This window comes from Molothrus aeneus, chromosome 10, assembly GCF_037042795.1.
Source record: "Molothrus aeneus isolate 106 chromosome 10, BPBGC_Maene_1.0, whole genome shotgun sequence".
In the NCBI taxonomy this organism is placed as follows: Eukaryota; Metazoa; Chordata; class Aves; order Passeriformes; family Icteridae; genus Molothrus; species Molothrus aeneus.
In genome coordinates, this window is record NC_089655.1 from 10,742,163 (window position 1) to 10,767,589 (window position 25,427).

Genomic DNA, 25,427 nt, shown 5'->3' on the forward strand with positions numbered 1-25,427 from the left:
CAGGTATTGAGGTTATGGGGACATCAAACAAGCCCAGTCTAGAGGAAAATGGGTTTGCATTGTTACTTCCAGGTTAAGCCAGTCTGTCAATACTCAATGTAACAGGAGGGAGATTCTGCTTTTAGAACAGGCAAGAGAGAAGTTTGGAATTTCCAAAGTCTTCATACAAGTGAACAGTAGCAGCTAAGCAAGTTAAATTGGCAGAGTTTTAACAAAAGACCTTTAAGCTGTAGACGTGTCAAAGATTATAGAAAGACATACATTAGCACTTCAGCTTGGCAGCACTACCATTCTTCTGACTCTCTCTTTTTTAACACCTTTATCAACTAAAGTCTCTTGCATTCACTCCAGTCAGAGCATAAAAGAGATGAAGGCAACTCTAATGCTATTACAAGGCCATCTGGCCATACCACACACTTACCTTGGATTATTGGCTTTCAAACCCAAGTCTGAAATTATGAGTGACAAACTGCATAAACTATCCAAGCTTTCGTCACTTAATTTGTATTTTGAAAATGCACACACCTCAGCCACAAAAAAGCTTTGGAAAAAAAAAGCTGTTGCATTTCCAGCACTGAGAAAGCTATTTATACAAAGCAGAAATGCAATCAAGTACACAAGTTCAGACAGTATCGAAACCTGTCCTTGCTGGAAGGGTTATGATTGCATATCTATGACCAAAGTGAAGTAACCTCCAACACTGCAGAAGGTGTGGCCCTTAAGTCTGCTTACAAACTTCGTGGCTAATTTTAGGCATGAAGCAACAACCCCTCAGAGTCACACTGCTGTCTAATTCCTTCTTTTTTATTGGGAAAGGGGGAAGTTGGAAGTCTTCAATCTCTGTGTATTGGCCTGTTGTTTATTAGGGGAGGGCAAGAAATACATGGACCTAATAAAGTGGCTGAATAAGATCTCACACCGTCTGTACAACAACATCAACAAATAGTATGGATCAACAGAAGAAAATCTATAAAGCAAGACAGTTACCATTAAGGATCAGTGTCCATCATCTCTGCATTTCAATCATTTCTACTTCAAAGCATACCATATTACAACCCCAAGTGACCAGCATACACAAACTGCTCTCATAGAGCACAACTTTCAGCTCAGTTTCATCCAAAAGGATTCCTGTTCAAGTGCTCCAAGGCCATTCCACATTAGCCAAAACACAGCAGGTAAGGATGACTGCTTGGCTTCAAAAGAACATCCCCAGCTCCAACTGAAATACTAACATAGATATATCCCAAGTTCAGTTATTTGCTCAATGTGAGCATATTACTGAAACTATTCTCTCCACAGTTTATTCTATTAAGTGATTTTACAGCTCAAACTGAAGAGTTTCATTTCACTGATGACAAATGCAAGAAAGACTGAAAATAAATTGCCTCAGACATCCCAAAGAACTCCATAATGTAAGAAAACTTTTTTTTTTTGCTGTGTTTGGGGTTTTGTTGGGTTTTTTAATACAGCAGCAAAAGCGATGTTTATCACTAGAGTACAGCAAGACATAACAAGACACATCAAGCTGTGAACTCTAGACCCTCCTGCATACTGCTCAGCAGCAGAACTGAAACATACTATACCACTGCATGCTACATACATGGAAGGGTGAGTTCTGTGAGGCTTCTGTTCAAAGACAGGCGCCAGCTAAAAACTGTTACCTGAGAGCCTGCCTCCTTCCAAGTCATCCACAGATTTGGTAAGGACCTGACAGATCTATTTACATTGGTCCTTGTACAAGAGCCATTTCTGCCCAGCACCTTATTCAAAAGGAGATGCTGAGGACAGTAAAAGAAGACATTCATTTTAAATTTTATATTAACCACCATGCTTTAACCAGGCCTTTTTATAGGCTTTGCCAGCTCAAAATGTTTGTTCAGAAATGCAAAGGCAGGGGAGGTCCTGTTCTAAAGAGACCCAGATTCAAAGAGGACTGTAAGCTTCTTCCATCCTGCTTACTTCAGCAAGGAGCTCTCATTCTGATAAAGGTCTAACACACTTTAAAAGTGCAATACACTCTTGTTCATGGAAGTCTGGCACAGATCTGGTGAGGGGTGGAAGAGGTCCAGTCATTTCAGACAAGTCAATCTTCAATCAATGTATGACAGCATAACAGATCACAATGCACCAAAACAGTGGATGAGTGACTTCCTTAAAAAAAAACAGTGCTACCCTTAAAATGCTTCAGTTTTTCTGACTCACTCACGGTGGAGCTTCTCCCTGGTATTCTACTGTAAAAACTGAACTACCAGTAGATATCTGAAGAAGAATCCCCCATCTCATCTCCAAATAACTTGCCTCCAATCCTTTATTCTAGGGAGAGCTTTATTCACTCCAGGTGAAGTTCCACGTAAAAGGAAAGAGCTGGTAGGGCAACACCTAATTTAAGCATCCACTGAGATGCAGAGACAACACAGAACGGGCAAGAAGGGAACGAAGGGCTCACTATGCCTCTGTTAAAAAAAATATTCTCCAAAACCAATTCTAGCTTACAAAATAATCAGCTACATAAGGCAGGAAAACTTCCCCTTCCTCATGCCACATTATTTGAGGGGAGAAGCCTTGTGTTTATCATCTGTTCTTCTACTTGTACAGTAGACTAGTTTAGAGAAAGTGAAGCTGCATTCTTCAGATTGAATTCTCCCCCAAAGTTCCTTAGAAGTTGGCCTTCTTCACCCATTCAACAGTTGTTCAACTTGTTCTCAGTTAGACTTGATACTAGTAAGAAATACACCTCACCTTCATTAAACTTTATAGCCTAGCTCCTTCATAGTAAAAAGCTTTTGTGCCACTGACCTGTAATATTTTAATACTCATCCCAAAAAAAAAAAAAAATTCAAGCCCAAGGTACACATATTCAACAACTGCACCAGTAATGTATCTGAAGGAGTAGAATAGATAGATTTGCCTACCATCACCCTATAACCTTTCTTCATTAGACTGAAAGACACACTTATATCCATAGAGGATTCACTCACAGCAGTAACAGTACAGTCATCCATGGAACAGTTTTAAGGATCTTCTTTGTTCTGCACTGCAGAGCCAACCACTTACAGACACCAAATACAATCTGGTCCACTTGCTCACTGTATCAGGCATATTAAATTATGCCAAACCTTTTTTTCTTGAATTATTCAACATCTGCACAAGATTTATATGCAGTGCAAAGGTAAAAGAGTACCAGTTATTCAGCCTTGTCAAGGAGGAACATTTTCCCAGATGCCCAGTAACAGACTCTTCCTGTCATCCCCCTCCCATACTTCTAATATCAGCAAGAAAGACATGGAAAGAATTTCTTACTACATGTGATATATGGAAAAAGCTTTTTCCCCCCTATAGCTAGCTCTACTACTGCTACTGTAGCTAAACATGTATGGTAGTGAGTTTATCCATGGGCTTATCCCATGCAGTAACAGTACAGACAGCATTTCACGGGCAAAAAGATTTTAGAGAAGTTTCAGTGCTTGGATTGCAGGGTGGAAAACATTCTGTAAATGACATGCATTTCACTGTTACACATTTGAACATTCAGATAGCAGCCATACCTTCCTCCTACTGCGTTGTCTTGTGGCTGGGCCCCGGCAGTGTTCCTCTGTGAACGTCGCAGTGACCCCCCTGGATTGTTACTAGGCCGGTTGGACATTGGCACCTCTCTCCTGAAGGGACATACCCTTTCTAGACACTATCATTCACTGAAAGACAAGAGAGAAGAGCCATAAGATAGATAGCAGGAAGACTCACTGCCACACCTCCAGAGACAAATGTACAATGGTATTGTTTTTGCTTAAACAAAAGGCAAATTCTTGAAGGCAAGAATTTTCAAACAATTTTTAGTTACAAGACACATGGACAAGGTTCTTGTCAAGACACTTAGAACCTTAATACAGAGCAACCAGGTTTTGGTATATATAGCATACTGAACTAAATGGCCTTTAAAGCTCCCTTCCAACCCAAACTACAAACTCCTCTATGATTTTGTGATGACACGCTTCCTTTCTAGCGGGCTTCTCTAATTATACGGAGACAGGACAAACGCAATTTAGGAGAATCTCTGTTTATCAACATTAAGGAAAAGCTCAGTGCTTGATAGACAGCAACAGCATTCAAGTATTTTAACTTTGACTGTAGGAGATTACAAAGCCCATTTCAGGAATAAGAAGCAGTATTCACAATAACTACAGTGCTTTCCAAACAGCTTCTTTCTCTAGTGTGATTTATGCAACTTTCATTTGCATAAAGCAAGATACATAGTCAATTCAGGAAAAAAGATCTAGCTTTATAATCAGGAAGTTCTGCTAATGAGAGCTAAATTAAAGGGAAAAAATATTTGAGACAGAAGGATTAATGAGTGCATACAATTATTTTTAAAAAATTATCTATGATGGTTTTGTATTACTACTGTTGGTATTGCTTTGTGACTGTTAGAGATCTACAGATATTATTCTGGTAGTTATTTATTAAAGACTACCATAACCCCCACCCACAGTCCTCTGAAACAGACATATTTCAAGAACAAGCCTCAGTTAATTCCTCAGTGAAGAGAGGTGACTTTTGTATCCTGTGCTAAATTGGTATTTCCACATAGAGCATAGCAACAGGACCACAACCAGCAAATCCAGTTTTACTGTTTCTAATTTTGTGAAATCTGGTAAAAAAGGTATTCACAGGTGAAAAAAAGAAGCTGTAAGAAGGAAAGTAACCCAAGTATAAGAACTCCATTTATATACTGATTTGATATCCAGAGCACAGTAAACAAGGAGTCTGTCATGAAAAAGTTTAAAACACTGCAGGCTTCAGATTCAAATTCAAATGTCTCCAATGAAATTATTTTCAAGATCTGGCATTGTCAGTAAAAACAGTGAATAGCTGAACATAATTGTCTATTCTTCTGAAAAGGGGCTCATAGAAGTGAACAAAGGTGACAGGAGGGGAAGGGGGGGACAAAGAAAGAATCCTAAATGATTCAGTTTTACTGTAGGCCATGAGAAACCAGGCATATAAACTCACATTATCCAAACTATTACCTCATATATAATGCTACAAGGAACACATATATCATCCATACACCTGTGCAGCAAAGGAAATTATTGATCAGGATTCTGCTAGCTCAGATTCAGTCTTGTTACACTGTAATAATACAACCTAATATTGAAAGGTCACACTCAGCATGCCAGAAATACTTTAAATATTTCCAGGAATTGAATAAGAATACAAGTTAGGCAGAACAATTGCTCCCCATCCTAATCCCCATATCACAGGAGCCAAAAGCATCTTTTGAAAGTTTTTCATGTTCTTTCTACTAAGAAGTCCAACATAGCAGCAAAAAGCAAACACAGAAAGTAGATTAACTAATCACTTTTACCTTCGTTTGTTTTGGCTGGGGTTTATTTTTACCTTATGCTTAGGAATTTGAAAGAATATAAGTAAAGCACAAAATACACAATCCCACAAAATACAGTTGTTTGATGAACCTCTTAGATAGAAGTCCTGATGACTAAGTTGAGAAAGCTATAAACACTACTACTCAAAAGGTGACCTTTCCCTCTTCACAATTGTTTCCTCTTATTCAAACTCCTTAATCAAAGGCAATATTCCCACTAACAGAAAGTTTTAAAGCTTTTCAGTAACATGTAACACCATCAATCTAAAACTTTTTATACTTTAGAGCACAAAAAGATTTACAACAAAACAGAAAAAGCTTGCAACTGCTGGAAATCATGCCAGCTTGCTGGTGTAGCCAGACCAGACAAGTTCCTAAGTTGTAGCATTCTCTTCAGAACAGCAATGCAAGAAACAAAGCCTAGCATTAATCAGACTGAAAGCTGAGCAAGGGCTCAGCACCTAGGGGGTCCAGCTGGAGTCAGTCACAGGCACTGTCAAATGTTTCTGTGCAATCTCTTTTTATTTCCTTGTATTCAAACACCAAAATAAAAAAAAAACACCTCTCTACTATCAGAAATGAGGCACATTTTGTGCATTTTCTAAAAGGAGGGAGTAGTGTCCCCTTCTGCACGAAGGTCAGCTGGCACTCAAACTGTACTCATGTCAAACTTTCAGTCATACCACAAAATGGCTGCCACAGAACCCCTGTCTCACCTTGTAGGGATTAAAATGCGCATTCCAGTAGGTTCCACTCCACAAGAAGCAGTGCTCACCTAGACCTCTGCTAGGTTAGCCATGCACTTTCCCACCTAGGGCCAGAACATGGGCTTCTCCACACACCACCACAATAGTCAGCTGAAGAAAACATTGTACGGGCAATCCTAGCCCTCCCTAGAAAAACTTTAACACTGATCTGCTTGGGTGTGCTGGTTTTGTCTCTGACAAACCTGAATTTACGCTAAAGTGGCTGGGGCAGGGCTGTGTTTTGGATTTCTGCTCAACATAGCACTGATAATAGAGCAGTACTGATAATATGGATGCAATATCAACAGTGTTGATAATACAGACATTTTAGTTACTGGTGAAAAGGGCTTAGACAGTGCGAGGAATTAAATCCTGGAGATGAGAGCTCTTTTTCAGAATAGTAATTGGTAGTTGATGTTAGTGAAGTTGATAAAGTCTTAATTTGAAGTGTTGGTCTGTTGTTAAACATTGAATGTTAGAATTCTAATACTTGCCTTTAGTTGCTGCTGTTAGATGTTACTATTTTACCTTGTATTTGTATCTCTCCCCGTCATACTCTGCGTTTGTACCCCTTTCCGTCTCACCCCGGATTTGTATCCATTCCCTGGGAACCACTTCCCCTGCTCCCAGGAGGCCTTGCACCCGGACTGAATTCAAATGAGAGGCTGTGAGAACTATATGAACCCTCTCAAAACAACAAACCAGCACATAAACTTTGACTTTAACCCACCAGAACCACACTAAGTCACCCACTCTTGACCAGAGCTGGATTCCGTTCTGTCACCATAACTTTGATAGGACCCAGCTTGGAGGATACCCCTGGGCTACGAGCCAATATTGTCTTCCTAAGGGCTACGAGCCAATATTGTCTTCCTAAGGACTCGTGAGGACAGAAGCCCCAGCTCTGCCGAGAGACAAAGCTGCACTCCTCCTCCTCCTCCTCAGCGTCGTTCAGGCGGTGTGCGCGACCCTCGAGTTCCCCACCCAGAGCTGTCTTTAATAAAGGCCTTTTAAAGGAGCTGGTCTCCTGGCCCTATTTATCACAGACAGAACCTTTAGACAGGTCTTTTCTGCTTTTTCTACTGTTAGTCAGGCTGGTTAGGAGGCTTGAGGTGCATGTAGGTTGGGATGAGACTCAGTGAGAAGAAGTGACCCAAACTGACCAAAGAGATATTACAGACCACAGGACTTCATGCTCAGTGTATCAGTTGGGAAGGAGGAAGAAGGAGAGGACATTTAAAGTGATGGTGTTTGTTTCTCCTAGAGAAAGCTGAACACCTGTCCAACCATGGGAAGCAGTCAATTCTTTGTCTTGCTTGGCTTGTATGCATGGCTTTCGCTTTTCCCATCACACTCTTTACCTCAACCCACAAGTTTTGCCATTTTTACCCTTCCAATTCCCTTTCCCATCCCACTGTAGGGGAGTGAGCAAGCAGCTGCCTGGTGCTTGGTTGCTGGCTGGGATTAAACCATGACACAGGGTTTAGCCAGACACTTTAAGGAGTCTGTGCTTAGAAGTTATGTAGCACAACATGCTGTCATACACACAGTATTTTCAGCTGTATAGAAGAATGAAATGACAACTGTTTTATCCTATAAGGCATCTATCAAGTCAAGATGATGTCCAGAGCTATCTTCTATATTGACACCTCTCAACTTAACTGCATTTCTTATTGTGTACTTGTTACCACATGACTCCCAGTTTGCTTTTAAATATAATGCAGCTTCGCAACTCAGCTGTGACCTTTAACATCAAAATGCTAACATAAGTCTCACTGCAAGCCACAAAATACCATGTGCCCAGTTAGTCCAGCAATGAAGAGACATTTTCACAACTGTGCCTTCCACATCCTAAAACAACAAGAGCAGAGCCCAGAGGTTCCTAAATCTCAGCTGTTCTCATTCAGACTTGTCCCTCTATCTCTGAGCTCACTCCAAGCACTTGGCTTTTTTCCCACTGTCAGCCAACATTCAAAAAAAACGTGCAGCTCAGCAGAGACCAGCCAAATGCACCAGTGCAGTCCTGCCAGATTTTAAGACAATTTCCTCAACTACACTGATTCTTCCTCACACCCACAATAACAAAAACCTACAACCCTCCATCAGACCTTCATGCTTCCACAATAGACAATGCTATTTTGGAATTTTTAAGCTCAGGTCCCCTTCTAGCATAAAGTTATCTGCACACAAGCCTTTTTAGTTAATGTTTCATAACTCCATATTCCTAGCTATGATGATGCCAAAGCATGGGTCTGGAGAGGTCCTCACCACCAGCAGACTCTTTAGAATGAGGATTAATTCCAAAGGCCAGCATTTCATATAAATCCACAACATATCTTTTGAAGCTATGTAACAACATTGCTATCTAGTGCTTATTTTTATTCTGCAGCATAGTATTTGAGTTTCAGCAAACACTATTTGATTACTATTTAAAGTCATCTTTGTTATTGCACAGGAAAGCAACTAGAATTCATTTCTGTAGACCTAACATACCCATTGCAAACACTACAGCTGATCTATGGCCAACACGTGGCTCAGAGCAGTTGTAGAGGAACACAAGACAAAAACCACCTGTTACTTAGAGTGAAGCCTTTACCTTTCTTCTTGTGGAAAAGCCAACAGGAAACAACTAACATGCTTCCAATGTTTTTGTAGCAAACTGGGAAAACTGAGAACTACACATGAAGCCTTTGCTTAGTATCCAAGTCACTCCCTGCAGGATACTAGGAGCTGACATGGGTTACTGAGAAAAAAAGACAATGACTAAACTGAAGAACACCAACACGCTCTAGGGCCACTACAGGGTAACATGACAAATCAGTAACAATACCTGTAAAAATGAACTGAACTCTTCCACAAGGGCCTTCTTAATCTACTTGCATAAGCTCTAAAACTTGTTTAGGGTGTTTGGTTTGGATTTGTTCTGTTGTTTTAGGTAGTAGTTTTGTTTTGTTCTTGGTTTTGAAGTTCCTTGCAAAAATCCTGGTAATGCAAGAGTTTTTTTTCAGACTCTTGCACTCTCCTGAATATTTCAGGATATGCCTCGCACCTCTGCCTATAATCCTCCATTATAATACTTGTTACCTGCTTGGAGTTGAGCTAAGTGCACTGGTCAGCATCCTTCCTCTCTCATAGTTTAGCCCGAAACACCTGGTGCCTTATTTAATGTTGCTGCAGCAATCCAGCTCCTAAAAATTGTACAGACTTACTGCCCTGAAGTCAGTATTAGGCAAAAGGAGGAGGGGAAGAAGGAAAAGACAGGAGGACGTTTATATACCTTGCAAGTTCAGAACATTTTCTTCCAGCAAGTTGCACATCTTGCCCGCCAGAACCCAGACTTCAGTGTACATATCAGAAAATATTAAGCCTAAGAGTTCAAATATATATTCATTTACTTCAATGTAGACAACATTAATTTACATGATCAGCTGTTTCTGTGATAAATCTTGTCACTTAAGATAGAAACAACACTCTAAATATATAAGCATACAACACATTTAAGAGCTCAGACTTCAATTGTGACTAAACTGAAGAAATTACTGCCTACAGTTTAGTAACTGCTGAATTGTTTCAGATTTACATCATTTTCAACTGATCTCAGCTGCACCTCATTTTTGCTCACTGTTCACAAGGCTCTCCTCATTTACCTGCAGACATACACACCTCTTTACTTGCCTTACAAGCAAGCACTTGCAAGTGCTCAATTACTACTTCTACTTCAATAGCTGACTTAAATTAAGATGACTTTTTAGTCCAAGGAGTTGCTTTAAACTCAGTCTTCTGCAGCTGGTTTTGACACAATATTCTTCCTTCCTATACTTTCCAAATTCAAGAGTTATCCACTCATCATTTTCCAAGTTGCCAAAAAAAAGAAAGAGAAAAGCTTCAGTAAAATAGTCTTCCTAGATTCATTTACAGTGGAAGAGTTCTTTTTAATTCAGTTTCTCTGGAATCATTGGAGTGATTTCAATATGAAGAAAAAAAGTAAAATAAATCAGTCAAGGAACAGGAGTTATTCCCTGTTCCACTGACTTTACAACCAATAGCCATCAGAAAATTAAGGCAAACTTCAGGCCTTGCTACATTAGGAAGTGAGCTTTCCCTTTCCCAGACTTTGGAGAGGTCAGCCCTTGCCTACCCTTCCAGCCAAGAGAGTGGCAGTGCTGAAGGCCACCTTGACAGAACAGCAAAATGAGCAGCTAAGAGCCTGAAAGGATGTAACAACTACTCAAGTTTCCAGACTGCATTTATGCATATATGTGTAATGACATAGTCTCTGTATGAAACAGGAAGGAAGAAAAGCAAAAAAGTCTACATTTGTAATCTCTTACTGCTAACTGGCAGTTCAAATACTCATTATCTGCAACCAGAAGATTTACAAGTCCCCACAGGTGGTAAGGACACTGAAAACACCTCTGAAAAGATGCACGGCACTACTTGCTAGAGGAATGCCCAGGCTATCAGGATTATGTGATCCAAAAGGTCATCCATGCCATGACCCCAAGCAAGCAAAGCAGCACATTTACCTACTGATTTCTGGCTACTGTCCTTCTGCGAGGACTGGAAGATATGAGAAGTTTTGGTTAAGAAAAGATCTAAAGACAAGTATCACATGTTTCAGTGTTGATAAGAACAGTTCTGTGACAATGATTGAGTTGCAGAAGCTGAATAGTCTCCCCTGCTTCAAGCAGGTCAATTGCATTTGAAGTCTGAGAGTGCAGAGACCTTTCATTGAACTTGATATGGGAAAAGAAAACTAAAGACTTCAGGAACCTGTAAGAAATGTAAAAACTTGTTCCATTAAGATTACAGAGAACTGACAGCCATCAAAACAATGGATTGGCCTTTATGCCACAGCCTGAACATCAGTAAGTCCTCCTGGGCTGTGGAAAAGTCAAAGTGAATTAGCAAATGGGGCACTACTCAGAATTACTGAGAAGTACAGGTACCACTGGCAGCCAACAATACAACTAGCCTGTCAGCTGAAGAACCAAGAGAAACCTATGGATGGAGGGGAGGGCCACAAGTTGGCTAAAAAAACTTAAAAGATTAAGCACCTGCAGAAGTTAGACAGCAGAACCTTCCCACTCATCTGAATAGCTTAAAGGAACAAAAAACTTAAAGCTTGTACAGGATACAAGTTCAAGCTCAGGTATATCAGGTATGGTTGTACAACTGGTGTTCCTAGCTCATGGTATACAGGAATCCTGAGCTTCATTTCATTAGTGAATAAAAAAAAAAATCACTGTATTTGTGCACTGAGAAATTAAATCCAGGTCTAAATCTTAACTGAACTCTAGCACAGTGGTTGAGAGGGCTACCTAACATTAGGACAGTAGAAGTCCTTACTCCTATAGTCCTTTTTTGTCTTCTGGAAAAACAGAAAATGCAGTCCAAGGAGAAAAACTAAGTAATGGAACAAATATAATGGTCTCTTGAGGACATCCCTCTTCAGTTCTGTCACATCACTGCTTTCTATCTCTTATGTTCATCAAGGGCTGAAATATTACAATTTGTGTCACTCTTTGGACTGCATTTTGGTTCCCAAAACAACACATGCATCATCTGATCCTCATCCAAAGGAGAAACTAGGGAAAATAGAAAGCATTTCATTTTTTTTTCCTCTTGCTTCTCTGTAGCTTTACATTATGTATTGACAGTGTTGTCAACAGCTACTATTCCTCTTGTGCACAAGTAATAGAGTTAACTACAAAAATCTCCTGGAACATTTACTCACTACTTCATTCAAGGAATTTGCCCTTCTAAAAAAATTAAAATAATAAAGTTTTTCTCCTCCAAATAAACCAAATTTGATACTTTTCCATGTCACCCTTCATAACATGTCCAGACTAGTTCAGTGTAAGTTTTCCTCTACTATACAGTTTGACTTGAATTTATTAACAAAGGAAGAGAATGCTATCGCTGTGGCCGAGAGCCAGGACTCAAAGCTTCAAGTAAATATTTTTATGTTTACAAGACCTGTAGTTTCTCAGTCTAAATTCAGTGTTCTCTATTACTTTGGCTTTTTAACCAGCTAAATATGAAGTTCTGTTACATAATTCCATCAACTCTGCAGCAGTTCATTTTTTTGCTACTGAGATATAAAGATTATCAAAAGCATAAGAACCCAGAAACTCCTGAGTCAATCTATATAAAGAAATAGTCTGATCTGGATAGCTGCAAGCTAGCCAGAGACAGCTCAGCTTCAGAAGCAGCCCAGAGGTATTTAAGCCATGTCAGTAACACAAAAGATTTGTTAGACCACACAGAACAGACACACACAAACATAGCAAATGTTTGCTGCAAAATACTGAATCATGTTTCCTATCTTTATTGACAGAACTTTTTCCCTTTTAGCACAGCAATGAGAAACAAAAGAAAAGTGAGGAACAAATATATTCAAAGTTGCATCTTCTGTACACATGTGTCACAGAGCAAAATTTTTCTGCCAAATCAGTCCTATGGCAAGAACTTGATTTCACCTCTACAGGACCTTTAAAAGCAATGTTACATACTGAGGATGTCTGCAGTATGAGAGCCTCATACTCTGCTACCAAGTGTTCATGGAAGTGTAGCTTCAAACTTGTAATAACAATGAAAATAATAGTTCTTCCCCTTTTTAAAAATCAAACAAAGGCAGCTCTCTCCAACAGAAAAGAATACATTTTTCAACAGCCAAATTCTGACCAAAACCATGCTGTTTGTACGTAAAGTGAACTGATGTGAATCCTTTGTTTCTTCCAGACTTTTAACTAAAAAACATCATAAACAATAGAAGTAAAAATCTTACCTGATCTTCATTTTCAGACTCTAGAAACCCTTGTTTAGCTGTCACTATCAGAACAGTGGTTTAAGCTTTCACTAACAGCATAACAAAAAACATTAAAAAAACCAAAACAAACACAAAACCACACTGTCTGGCAAGAATGAAGAAGACTCCACTCAGAAGACAGGAATTCACTTGAATGAGGAGCTTTATCTTCTGTGAGACAACATGAATCAAAGCACAGAATCCTTCATGAAGTACAGATCAGTGACACTGCCAGAAAAAAAGGCAAACTAGAAGCAGGTGGTCAAGCTAAGACCAAGTAAAAGAAGTGTGGCAAAGTTGGGAAAAGGCGTATTTATTACCAGATAAAAAAAAGAAAAAATTAGCTGTGTGTTTTATACAAATTGCAATTTAGTAGCTTATTTCAGTACTTTCTTGCAAGTAACCCAAGAAGTACTCAAAACCATCACCACCAATGCTTAATGCCCAGCTGCCTTTGAGCTGCATAGCTGGATTTACTCACAACACTGAGTCTGAATGCAGAACCTACTGCTCACACACCAAGCCTATTCCCTATTCTAATGCCATAGACCAGATGGTGCCTCATTTGCAGTTTGCCATTCACCTGCATCTGGCACATACAGCCCTTAAGCAAAACCAAGTGCAAGAGCACAAGACAAATACTGATATGGTGCACAGCCATGTCCTACCTGCAGAGCCTGTTAGACAATACCTGTCCCAAGTTGCAGCATGGAAGGTTTTCTGAGACCTGCCAAATTCCTCACCAACTTTTTCCAAGCTGTCTTAAATTACTGAGAGACCTAGTGAGCTCAGTAACTAGTAAAACATGGTTTGGTCACCCAAAGTCTAAATTAACACAAGATGAATTAACACAAGATGATCTCTGCAATCTCCTAAACAACTAGAAGGGTACAGACAAAAACAAAAAGAAACAAAACCAACAACAACAAGCCAAGAACTTTAATCAGCCACTGGACTGAAGAAATTCAGAGACTAGATGTCAAAGCAATTACTGCTGGAAAAAGAAACACAAAAACCAGTTGACTTGTAGATGTGGATTAAAAAAGTACCACAAGTCTAAGTGTACTATAAAAACAAGGTAAAGAAGCAGAAGACTGGATCCTCATTTTCATAACACTCTGCTTCAGCTCTAAAGCAGCCTACAAATTTGTTCAGTAATAGCAGTGTGCCTTTAAAGAGGAAAACTACAAAGCTAAAAACAAAAATTTCAAAAAATAACTTATGCTTCCAAGGCCACATAGGAGGTACTCATCTATCTTCTACTCACCTAGAATGGGTCCTCAGATTTTTTCATCTTCAAAATATAATTTAGACAAGTTTGGGAGAAATCAGGAGGATTTCAGGAGTTTTCGTGTTGTTTTTCTAATCACTGATGTCTAGCACTGATTCAGACTAATGCCCACTGAGGCTTCCCTTCCCACACTGGCTCAAGCAGGTTATGTTGTTCCCCTGAACAGAGCCTTCATCCAAATGCTACACAGAAAAGGCAATAGGCCTAATGCATAGCAAGAGCCCTACGCCACATGACACAAGCTGGGAAATGGTTTAATTGCAGTCATTGAGGAAGAAATCCAATTAAACAGGTTAAGTTTCCGGCTTCCTCAGCACTGGATCTGCATATGGATCTTTTGCTATCACAGGAACACTGTAACAACAAACAAAGGGATTAAAACACATTTAAATTTTCTAAACTGGGCAGTGCTTGGAACCAGCAGCTTCTTGGAATTGTGTGCCAGAGACATATTCTGTCAACCACAGAAAAATTTATACATTTACATTTTATCTTAGAGTGATGTAATTAGGAGCAAGCTCCAATACACATACCATATTACTGACACAGGCACAATTAAAGACATTTACCTTGTATGAAATCATGAAGCAAACTGCCAACCAAGTATCTGTATAAACAGAAGAAGTTCTGTGTAAAGCTGAGCAAAACAAAGTCACAACCCAAGAAACACCTGTTAACACTAAGGATTAAGCTGTCTTTAAACTGATCCTATGAATTGTAAGTTGATGACTTTACAGTGTTCAGAGCTATTCTTTCATGTTAAATACAGGTAACAATATACAATATATGTCCCACAATTGTATTTAAGGAAGGTTCACTCTTTTACAGTCATGGAAAAAGTTGTCAGAAGCCAGAGCTTTATAAAGGAAATTAACAAATTTATGGCACGCTTTTTTGACAAGTGTCTACTACACTCTGCACATTTACACCTTCTCAGTGCTCCACAAATAAAACAAGAGAATGCTGTGGTAACACAGCACTGTACATGATGCTGACCTTGAGCAAAACTAATATTAGAGCTCTCAAGTGCTTTTTAGCAGGATGCTAGATTTAGTCTTAGTTTTAAGCTAGACAAGAATTCAACTTCACCAAATACACATTAAAAAAGTCCGCTACAAATTCCTCTCCTCCTTCCCTTATGTGCAAGTACCACTAGGACATTTTTCTGCTTTACCTCACCAATGATTTTTACTTCATCTTTCCCAGGCTACCCACACACTTGCCTTGAACAAGAACAACTGTAACTATGCCCATACGTTACAGTTCACAAGACTAAGAAGTTAACACTAATGAGGTGTTTTTCCTAGGGTCCTGGCATAGCCAGGTTTGTCAAAGTCTGAATTTCCTGTCAATAGTCAATCACTTCAGGGCTGGAAGAAAGGCTCCTTACTTTCTGACAACAAAATGTTCCAATAGGTACTGCCTAAATCTGTTCAAGGCATTTTGTTAACTTCTGATGAATACAGAACACATAATAGAAGAAAAATCTCTTCACCATCCTGAGACACTCATAAAAGAACAAGCAGAGCTGTAAGTTTTCTATAGCTTGATCAAAATTATTTAAGAAGATATTACAATAGCTGGTTTGATAAGCCTTTGCTCTTGCAATTTGCTCTGTGACCTGATCAGAACACTCAAAGGGTTGTCTTCTATGCTGGTGACCTTTCATCCAAAACTAATGATTAACTATGCTTTATGAGCAAAACCTAGAACCTACTGCCCTGCAAAACAACACATTACTTTTGGTCTCGTCTAGGACTGAAAAAGAATTGGGTGAGGAAGAGAGGAAAAGAAGACAGCGTTTCTCCCCAGTGCTTTGTGCATACATCAATGATATAAGCAAAGCAACGCATCCATCTTGCTCCACTCCTAAAATACATTTTTGTACGCATGAAAATAACCCCATACTGGTAATATGACCCAGAACTGGAGGCAGAGTTCACTCAACTCCCATGCAAGATCTTTTGTGTTTCTGGTTTGTTTTCATGGTTTGGGTTTTTTTTCTTTAAAGAATACCCATAAGACACTGCAAAACTACTCCACATCATCCTCCTTCCTCTCATCCTCTTATAAGCCATTTGATAAAATGCACTAGTAAGGAAGACAAACAAAAGGGTATTTAACTGGAGAGGGCAGCTTTATCATGGTGCAAGATAAAATAACTCTTCACAACACTTTAGTAAAAAACATACAGGGAATGGAGTGGCTTCAGGGAAAGATAAAAGAAAGAATATGAAGTAGATAGGCTTGTAAAGAAAGACAGAAAATATCTGGAAGTGAGCCAGTTTCTTCCTTCCCCTCTGCCCAGCAGAAGAGTGTGCCCAGTTTCTTCCCTCCCCTCAGCACAGTATCTTACATATGACAGGTAAAATACACCTATTTCCTAAAGGCTGCAGCCTCTTACTCTTCAATCTGTTTTGCAAACCAAAGACACTCGGGAGCATGCACATCCCCATCCCCCATATGATTAATGAGCAAAAAAGCATTCTAGTAATCCTAAGATCTTTAACATCTTCATTTCCCAATGTAAAGTCTTGGAAATACATCTTGTCTCCCATCAACTACTGGGATGAGGTGCTAAGGAGAGCACCTCAACCCCTATCAGCTACAAAAGATGCCAAATTATTGCACGGACTTTGGGTCTTTATTCTATACTTTTCAAAATTTATCTCTATGTTTACTTTTATTTAAAGGCTCCCCTGACAGACCAGTTTTGGGACACAGACATCATGTACACTGCTATTTGGAAATAGCCTGATCTGTCCAACACAAACTTCTTCCACATAATTGAAAGCTGATGAAAACACAGCTCTCCAAACATGCAGTTATCTATGAAAAACTAATTGAAACTATTTCCTATTAAATGTCTATTTTGGTAAAAAGCGGAGGATATAAAGCACCTAACATTGAATTTTCACAACAGAATTCTAGAGTCATTTTTTCCTACATCAAGGGCAGAATAGACCACTAGCATATTACTAACATGGTAGTGTTTATTATATTAAACAGTTGCATGATAAGAGCCTGAAAGTTTCAGAAGTGCTTTTTCATTTTTAAAGAAAACATTTCAGATGTGGCATCATAGTCTGAGTTTTATAATGGATACTTTTTAAATTAAAATGACAGCATAAATATTCTGCACATATTCAAGTACAACAGACGTTCTGAGCCAAACACCTACTTGTTTTTTGGGTTTTTTTGTAACTCCATTAATTCTAAGCTTAGTGGTGATTACACTTCCTTATACTCTTCATACAATATTTAACTCACTACTGAAGTTACAGCACAGACTAAGGAGAGAAAACAAACAGGCCAGACTTGAGGGCATTAGAGCTGTGAGTCTGCACTATGCAGTTGCTCAGGTGAGCTCCATTATATCTCCCAAAGAATACCAAGTACTGATGGAAGTTAAAAATCCCAACTACATTTCTTGGAAGACATCCTAGTGAGTATGGTCACCCAGATAAAATAGGAAGTCAAGTTGGTTGCTCTAATCCAAACCTACATGGAAGTCTTGTGTACTATACAGAAGGTAATTTCCAACTATTACACGTATTTATCCGAAGTTGCACACACCTCAGAGGGTATGGGGATAGAGTACAATCATAAGCTTCACTATTATGCCAGTGCAGACCATTTTCGTGTTAAAATTCAGCACATTAAACTTAAGGAATTGGTCAAAAATATAGATTGCATCTGTACAAGTTGACATAGACAATTTAAAACCTGACATTTTGATCTATCACCAGTTGTCACAAGTTAGACTTTTCAAATCCTGATGAAGCAACTTGAAATTACATCAGCTTCTCCTCTATTCTCCCACCACAAACATTACTCCAGTCTATTGAAGTACAAAGAACAAAACAGTTTAAATGATAGCCAGTCACAAATTTGTATTTTCAAGTTATTCCCACTTCAAAGCTGGGCCACCAACCTTTCCAAAAATAGAGCAAACACACCCCAAGAATAAATGAATTTCTAATTTGTTGTCATAACCTGGAATACTATTAAGTAGTAACAAACTACCTTGCTTTTGGATGCATCTAAGCTAAACTTAGCCATTTAAATCACTATATTCTGCCACAGGCTGAGCTGCTGCTTCTAGCTGCCACAGGTCTGGGCTTGCACTAGTCACATCCTGCATTTGATGTTGTCAACAGAAAGCCCAACTCCTTATCAAGTAGGCTTTTTAACCGGGCAGGTCATCTACATAAAGCAAGGATAGGGGTTCACAAGCCCCAGCTCAGCAGTGTCTCAGAGGGTTAGGTGAAAATTTGAGGAAATACAGTAGCTTGCATCTCCTCTACTTGTCACACCCAGTGATCTCTGAGCAGCATTCCTGAATCCATGGGCACAAAACTGAGTTTTTGAATTCCTTGACTCAGTTATTCAAGGCTCAGGCATGGCAGGTTAACATCTTTAGAATGCCTGGTATATGACAGGTATATGGCAGGTTAACATCTTTATAATGCCTGAAAACCATCTCTCCTGGTACAGATGTAACATTTATGACAACACAGCTAAAATCAGTAGTATGAAAACTGAACACTTGTACATACTTCTGCACTTCACTTTTTCCCCTCAGGTTAGCCTTTGGCTGGCAACTAGGTATTTTACACAAAAATCAGGTATTTTAAGTCCTCCAGCCTAAAGCAGTACAAAAAACACAGTAAGGAAGAATTGTCTCTTTGCTTTAAAAAAATAAATTACTATTTAAAGAGACACCCTCAGTGCTGACTGTACTTCTAGAATAGGCCTTCTCCTTTGCTGAGAGACAAAGTCTATTTTTTTCAAGTACTTTACACAGGACAACCTACCTTCCTTCCCTATGTCAGTAGTGCTGTGACATTATATTTGTTTACTCCATGAATTTATGCAGATAGACATTCTCATTGAACCAAAGTTTCAAAGTTTAGCAAAACGTTCTCTGATGAGGACCACAGCTGCCACCTGGTAGGCTTCAAAGCTGTGTTACAGTAAACACACTCAAGTAAGAATATTCTACCATTCAGATATAGTAGACTTAAAATATTCAGTTACTCTGAATGCACAAAGGCCCAAGGTTTTGAAAAACAACTGGAAAATAGTGTCTCTGTAGGCTGTGAGTGCTTAAACATTTTTAACACTTGAAGGCAGGCAATAATGTTCAACTTGTAATGCTATTAAATCTTGAAATCTTACTTCAGTAATGAGAGAACATCAACAGACTCCAGAAGCAAAAGATTTTGGTTTCTGACAGCAGAACTCTGGACACCTGTTACTGTTTCCTGGCTCACAGAAGAGAGGTCATTCATATTTTATTTCTGTTTTGTTAAACCCAAGACCATTTAGATTGCTTTTAAGTAGCATCCAAACAGATTGCATCATTGCACAAATTAAACAGAAAGTGTTTGTAATGACAGAAGACTATTACCCATAGAAGAAAAGTATGAATTAAGATGAAAGCTTTGTTATTATTATAGCCTTGCTTATTTACAAATAACTACACAGGTGATATGGTTATCTAAACACAGAGCTCTTCCCTTAAAACTCCCCTTTTTCCAAAATTATCAAAACTTGCAAGTCCCCTTTTCTCTCCTCTGTCCCTCTCCCAAAATAGTAAGGATATAACCAAATATGGAACAGTAAATGATTTTAAAGAGACACTTGCAATGCTATGAAGTACAATATTACCACTCAATATGGAGATGCTGTACTTCAGTACTGAACCCAAAAAGCATTTTCTGTAAGCCAAACCCTGTCACAGCATGTTCCAGTTCCTCCCAGAGTGATGCAGGAGGGGAATGGGAGAGGAGGTGTGGAAGAGGAACCAATGCTTAGGTGTATGCACCATTACCAAGAAACTGAGAATTCTCTGTGCTTATCTGAAATACTCTACCCCATCACAGTGGGCCTTTGTCAAGAGACATCAATTCCAGCCAAAAACCAGAAGGGTGATCTTAAAGAAGTTAACTAATAAAACCTGTATTATTTAGCCTGGCAACAAGGTTGTAAATACTTTCAGTAAGTGCTAATACTAAAACATCAACAGAAGAAAATAAAGAGAGGATAGTATTAACACAGTTAGCAGGCAAACAGTTAAGAGAAACTTTCAGGCTGGAAACTAGATGATCCTAAATTTTGAGACATGACATGCTGAAAGAATATCCCAGGAGGACTAAAGAATTAAAAAGGCAAGTATGACATTGTCCTTACAGACAACTACTGAGTTCTGTTGTCCTACTATGCCCACCAGAGAGAGGAGATGCTCATGTGCTCAGGTATAAAAATCTCTTTCAAGGCTCAGTACCTACAAAACGCTAGTACCCCCCTTTGGACCTTTTGGCTAAGGAAGTAACTAGAACACCATTCTTGCTATAATAACAGGCATCCTCTTTCTCAGAATGTGTAAGAAGTTAGAGAAGACACTGCAAAGAAGCCAACACCTCTATTATCTACAATTTGAGAAGCTTTTCCTGTCTTTCTTGTCCCATTGTACCTACCACTGAAGCTCTGTTATGACTGAAGAGAGAAAACTTGTCCCCACACCTTCTCCTGGGAAAGAAGAGGGGAGGCAGAAGACAGCCCTCCACAAAGCAAGTTATTGCAGTAAGCAGCAAGTTCTAGGATTTAAAAATAAAAAACCACAAACCATACACCACACTTTTGGATAGGGTTAGTCTGTGCAGAGGTTGTTTATCCAGCTTGATCCTTCTACTGCTGTGTCACTCTGTGCCCATATGTTCATGTTTGATATCTGCCACATGGAGGGGGGGGGGAGGGGGGGAGGAAACTTGCCAAAGTTAATATATTCCAAAAACCAAACCAGTTATTCCATTTGTGGAAAGAGCTCCATGTAGAACTAGCAGACAAAAAACATAGGAGTCCTATGAAAGTGCTGAGAAATATTGTAACTGAGTTGCTAACATTCAACTCAAATGATGTTTCAGAGTGGGTTACACAACAGAGTCAAAATACCAATTGAACTCTGCTGTTAGATCAATTAGCACTATCACCTGTTATCTGGTTTTGATTTGCCATCTTACTGAGCTGACTTTCCAAGTAGCCTGACATCATCTTGCTGAAGAGAAACAATATTGCAAATCTGGGAGTCTAAGGAAGAAACCATTTCTTTGCTGAAGGGGAACAGTTTTTAAATTAAAACACACTACACAATTTGGAAATGCAGAGCAATCTACAGGTCTTACTTGTGATAAAAGTTTTTAAGATGCTCAAACACCACTAAAATAGGATTTAAATTATTTCAATTAAAATTAGTTAATTAAAATAATAGGACAGATGAGTCCTAATAGGGTTTCCAGTAATAGCAAGGTAGATGTGAAACCAATGAACAGATACCACAAACAGAAGCAACACTAGTTTAGCACAGGCAGACTGCTGAGAACAGGTTGAGGGAGTGTTCCTGATAACAATACAAGTACTACCAGCAAGAATCAGTTTTCATTCAAGTGTGAGATATCAATCTGATATAAACCCAAGATTTCATCTGAATAAAATAAACTAACGAAGAAGTTTTGAAAAACAGATGATAAAATTGTTTATCCATTGACTGGTTACTTAATAGGAATCTACTTTATTTAAACTACAAGAAGAGTTTTAACAGCTTTTGGCCAAGTCTGTGACAGAGGAAAAGCAGGGAATACACTTTACTCCAGGCAACCTCCGGAAGCCATGAAGCATAGCAACAAGTATGGTCACTGCATTGTAGTTTGAAAGTGACAGATTGAGATTACTTGGCCTGTCATTGCAGTGGAGTCTCACAGGCAACTTTACATTTAGTTTAAGTGTAGTCCCAAAAATTAACTCATCACTACATTCCTATTTATCCCCCGTTTTTAATTATAAAGTTCTCAGGTTCTAGCTTACTTGAGTTCTTCTCCATAAAGCACAATAAAGTTGGAATTTTCAGGGCTCATTCTGTTCCAACTCTGGTTTGATTTGGATAATACATCAAGAACCTTTGAACTATTAAAAAAAAGTATGGCCATAGTGCTCAAATATGTCAACATTAACCACAGGCATTTAAGGAACCATTCCTTCACATCCTAAATTTCACATTTCCTCTTCACAGCTAATCTGAAGAGAGCTCACTCTCTACCCACTCCATGGAGCATTTAAATGTGCAGACTGAGGTGTGCAATGGCATTTCCCTTAACAAACTTCTTCCAATTCTAGTTACAAAGTGCTGATCAAAGTTCTGAGGGGCTGTCAAGAGTCAGGTATCCAGCATGGCTATGTTCATTTGCAAGTCTACAAATATACAGCAGAACTATATCAATTTAAAAACTGCCATGGAGGAAGTTTGACAAACACGTATTTCCTATCTTACTTCTGGCAAAGGAACGTATCTTTCTTCTGCCAAGCTTCTTGTAACTGAGTAAGGGAGTGAAACTAACTTCTTTACTCCATAATTTTATGGTATAATCCAAATCTTAATTTTTATTAACAGTCTTTTATTGTAAACTATGATCTGCTAAATATAAAAGGCAGAATATTACCAAAGTAAGATATGGCAGCATCCATTATCATCATATGAACTTGAAAAACACTGTAGAATAGACTGCAGCACATCTTTAAAGTATAAACTGCAACACTTGAATTTGTGGCCTAAAGTTTGTCGAAGTTATGCAGCTTCCATCCCCTTCATTAAATGAGATTCAGCTGAAATTGTGTTTTCTCCAGCTGTTTAACTTAAAGATCTCATATGTACCTACCTAGCTATGTAGCTGCTTCTCAGGTGCTGTTCTCTCAGGCTTATTGACACAGCTTATGACTGTCTGCTGTCCTTGTTCAGCTGAGTGATTTCCTACCTTCCCCTCACCCCTGTACAATGGGCCATCACACCTGAAACAACTGCAAAGCTCAAGACAAGTGAGGTTTTAAGGAGAAATTACAGTTTGCAGTCAGTCAGTTGATTATAAATAAAGTGTATCCCCAAAATAAAGAGGAAGAAAACACTCACTCTCTAAGGAAGGCAGAGTTCCAAGTTTAAATTCAGCGCACAGCCTATTAACATGCGCCCTCAGTTACTTTCTCCATTTGTCCTCTTTAAATGCACAGCCACATCTCACCTGTGATCAGAAGATTCAGTTACACTGCACACACCTTCCAGGACAGGACACTCCCTACACTGAATAAGCTAATTACATAAGGGATTTGACAATTAGAAGACACAGAACATTATTAACTTGGATAAGATGCCATCCTCTAGCCCTGACATTAACCACATCTTACACTATTACCTTGTCCAAAAACACTCATCTACCACATATTCCACAAAGGCATATATAACATAAAGAGAGCTTCTCCTCGCTAACTGCAGGAGGTAAAGTAAGCAACTAATCATTATACCAGTATCAAGGACATGTAATTCAAGTCCCTTGATGAGTGGGTGGGATGCAGGTGTGTGTTTTTCCTTTTCTTTAGGGCTGGAGGGAAGGGGGAGGAGGGCAGGCATGGGGGATACTGGAGTCCTCCCTGACTAGCATTACTACGCATTGTTTCCATCTTTTCTTTTTAGGTGCCTCAACTTATTTATGTTGCTCCTGATCCTAGAAAAACTCAATGTTTTCAACTCAGAAGATACTATACAAGAGTGCATTTTTTTATTTCCACGTTTATTTACCTGTACTTTTACATCTAAGCAGTCCTGGACTAGAGCAGAGGTACAGAACAGACTTCAAGCACGTAAAAGCCCACGCACAGCAAGATCATTTCTCCTGCCCAGAGCTGCTAAGACAAACTATCACAAGCTCAAAGTAAGACAGAAAAGGAGAAAAATGAGGGAGAACAGAAAAGAAAACACAGCTAAATCTACACCTAGTTACCTAGGGGCATGAGTTTGTCACACACCTATTTTTCCTAATAGTTTTACTATTAAAAGCTACACCTGAAAATCAAGGTAAAAACTTAGCTACTGCTCTGCATTAACAAAAACTGGTATTAACCATGCTTCAAACAGCCAGCCACAAAACTGACACAGGTGCACACTGTCAGTATTAACTCGAATGCCCATCTCAGGGCTTGACAGCCTCCTGAAAGTTTAACACTTTTGTTCCCAAAAACACATACATACCTCAGAAAACAAAGAACATATTTGTATTCTTTTATTTCCAGCTTTACAAAAGTCTAGCAACTATGTGCCCTTCTTTACATTAAGTTTAATTATTTGGACTTCATGAAACACAACACAAGTTGTCAGCAACAAGTTGCTCTGAAAGCAGAACAAACGTGAAATATACCTTGCCTTTCAGATCTTAAAAAAGCCATCTTATTCAAAAAGTAGCAGGGACTTCAGCTTCCAATTTCAAACACCAAATTGCTCCCTACAACTCAAGGTTCACATTCCAGAAGATGACTCAGACCCTTTCATACCTTTCATGAAGGTCAGATCTTTGCAGTTCAGCATGTGCACTTTCTTGTGGACACCATCAAAGCAAATCATATAGAAAACACTCAAGAAAATGGGATTTTTTCCCCCTCCAGTCCAGAGTATTACTACACACTGATAGAATCATTCGAGTTTCTTCTCCAAGAATACCTTCGTATGTTTGTAAGGTTTGAGCATTTTTCTCCTTTGTTATCACTGAAGAAAATGGACCCCTTTTTAGCAGGCTGTAACCAGTTAAAAACTACTCAAGGGTATAAGAAGTCAAACGTGAGAAGGGCCAAGTAACTTCCTGAGGTTTCCTAACAGGCCTGTATGAGTCCTTACAAGAGAGGCTCTTCTGGAGCAATTGAGGGCAACCATGGCTTGAACATCATTGCTAGTATTTCTCATGCATCTTTAATATTGAAGTCCAATATTAAACTATCATTATTAACTTTTTTGATAATACACCTAAATTTTCCATTTCTCCTATATGAAAACAATATTTCCATTTTTCCCTACAGAGTTGACCATCTACTGCTCTCAGGGCAGTTTGCTGCCACATTTGTACCAAGTACCTTCCTGAGTCAAGTTAGACTGGCAACACTCAGTACCTTGCAAGACAAGCATCATCACAGACAAGGAAAGAGACTGGTTCTGTGTGCTTGAACCCTGGCTGCCAGACAGAACTGAAGGAGAATATGCATATTTACACAGTTGGACTCTACCAACTTGATGGCAGGATTAGGAGAACAATTGCTCCTCAAACTCAACTTCATACTAAAGCAACCATTGCTGGAATCTGAAAGCAGGCAGGAGAAGCCAGTTGA

The 25,427-nt window shown here is 39.0% G+C and overlaps 1 protein-coding gene across 7 annotated transcripts in view; it reads right to left on the bottom strand.

The window, feature by feature from the left end:
- The window catches only part of TRIP12 (thyroid hormone receptor interactor 12), a 79,160-nt gene that overhangs the window by 49,585 nt on the left and 4,148 nt on the right, over window positions 1-25,427 (bottom strand). For all 7 annotated transcript variants that reach the window (XM_066557072.1, XM_066557071.1, XM_066557070.1 and 4 more), the window contains exon 2: window positions 3,546-3,692. In XM_066557072.1, coding sequence (XP_066413169.1) covers window positions 3,546-3,643 — 98 coding nt within the window. In that variant the 5' untranslated portion in view covers window positions 3,644-3,692. The remainder of the gene's footprint in view (window positions 1-3,545; window positions 3,693-25,427) is intronic.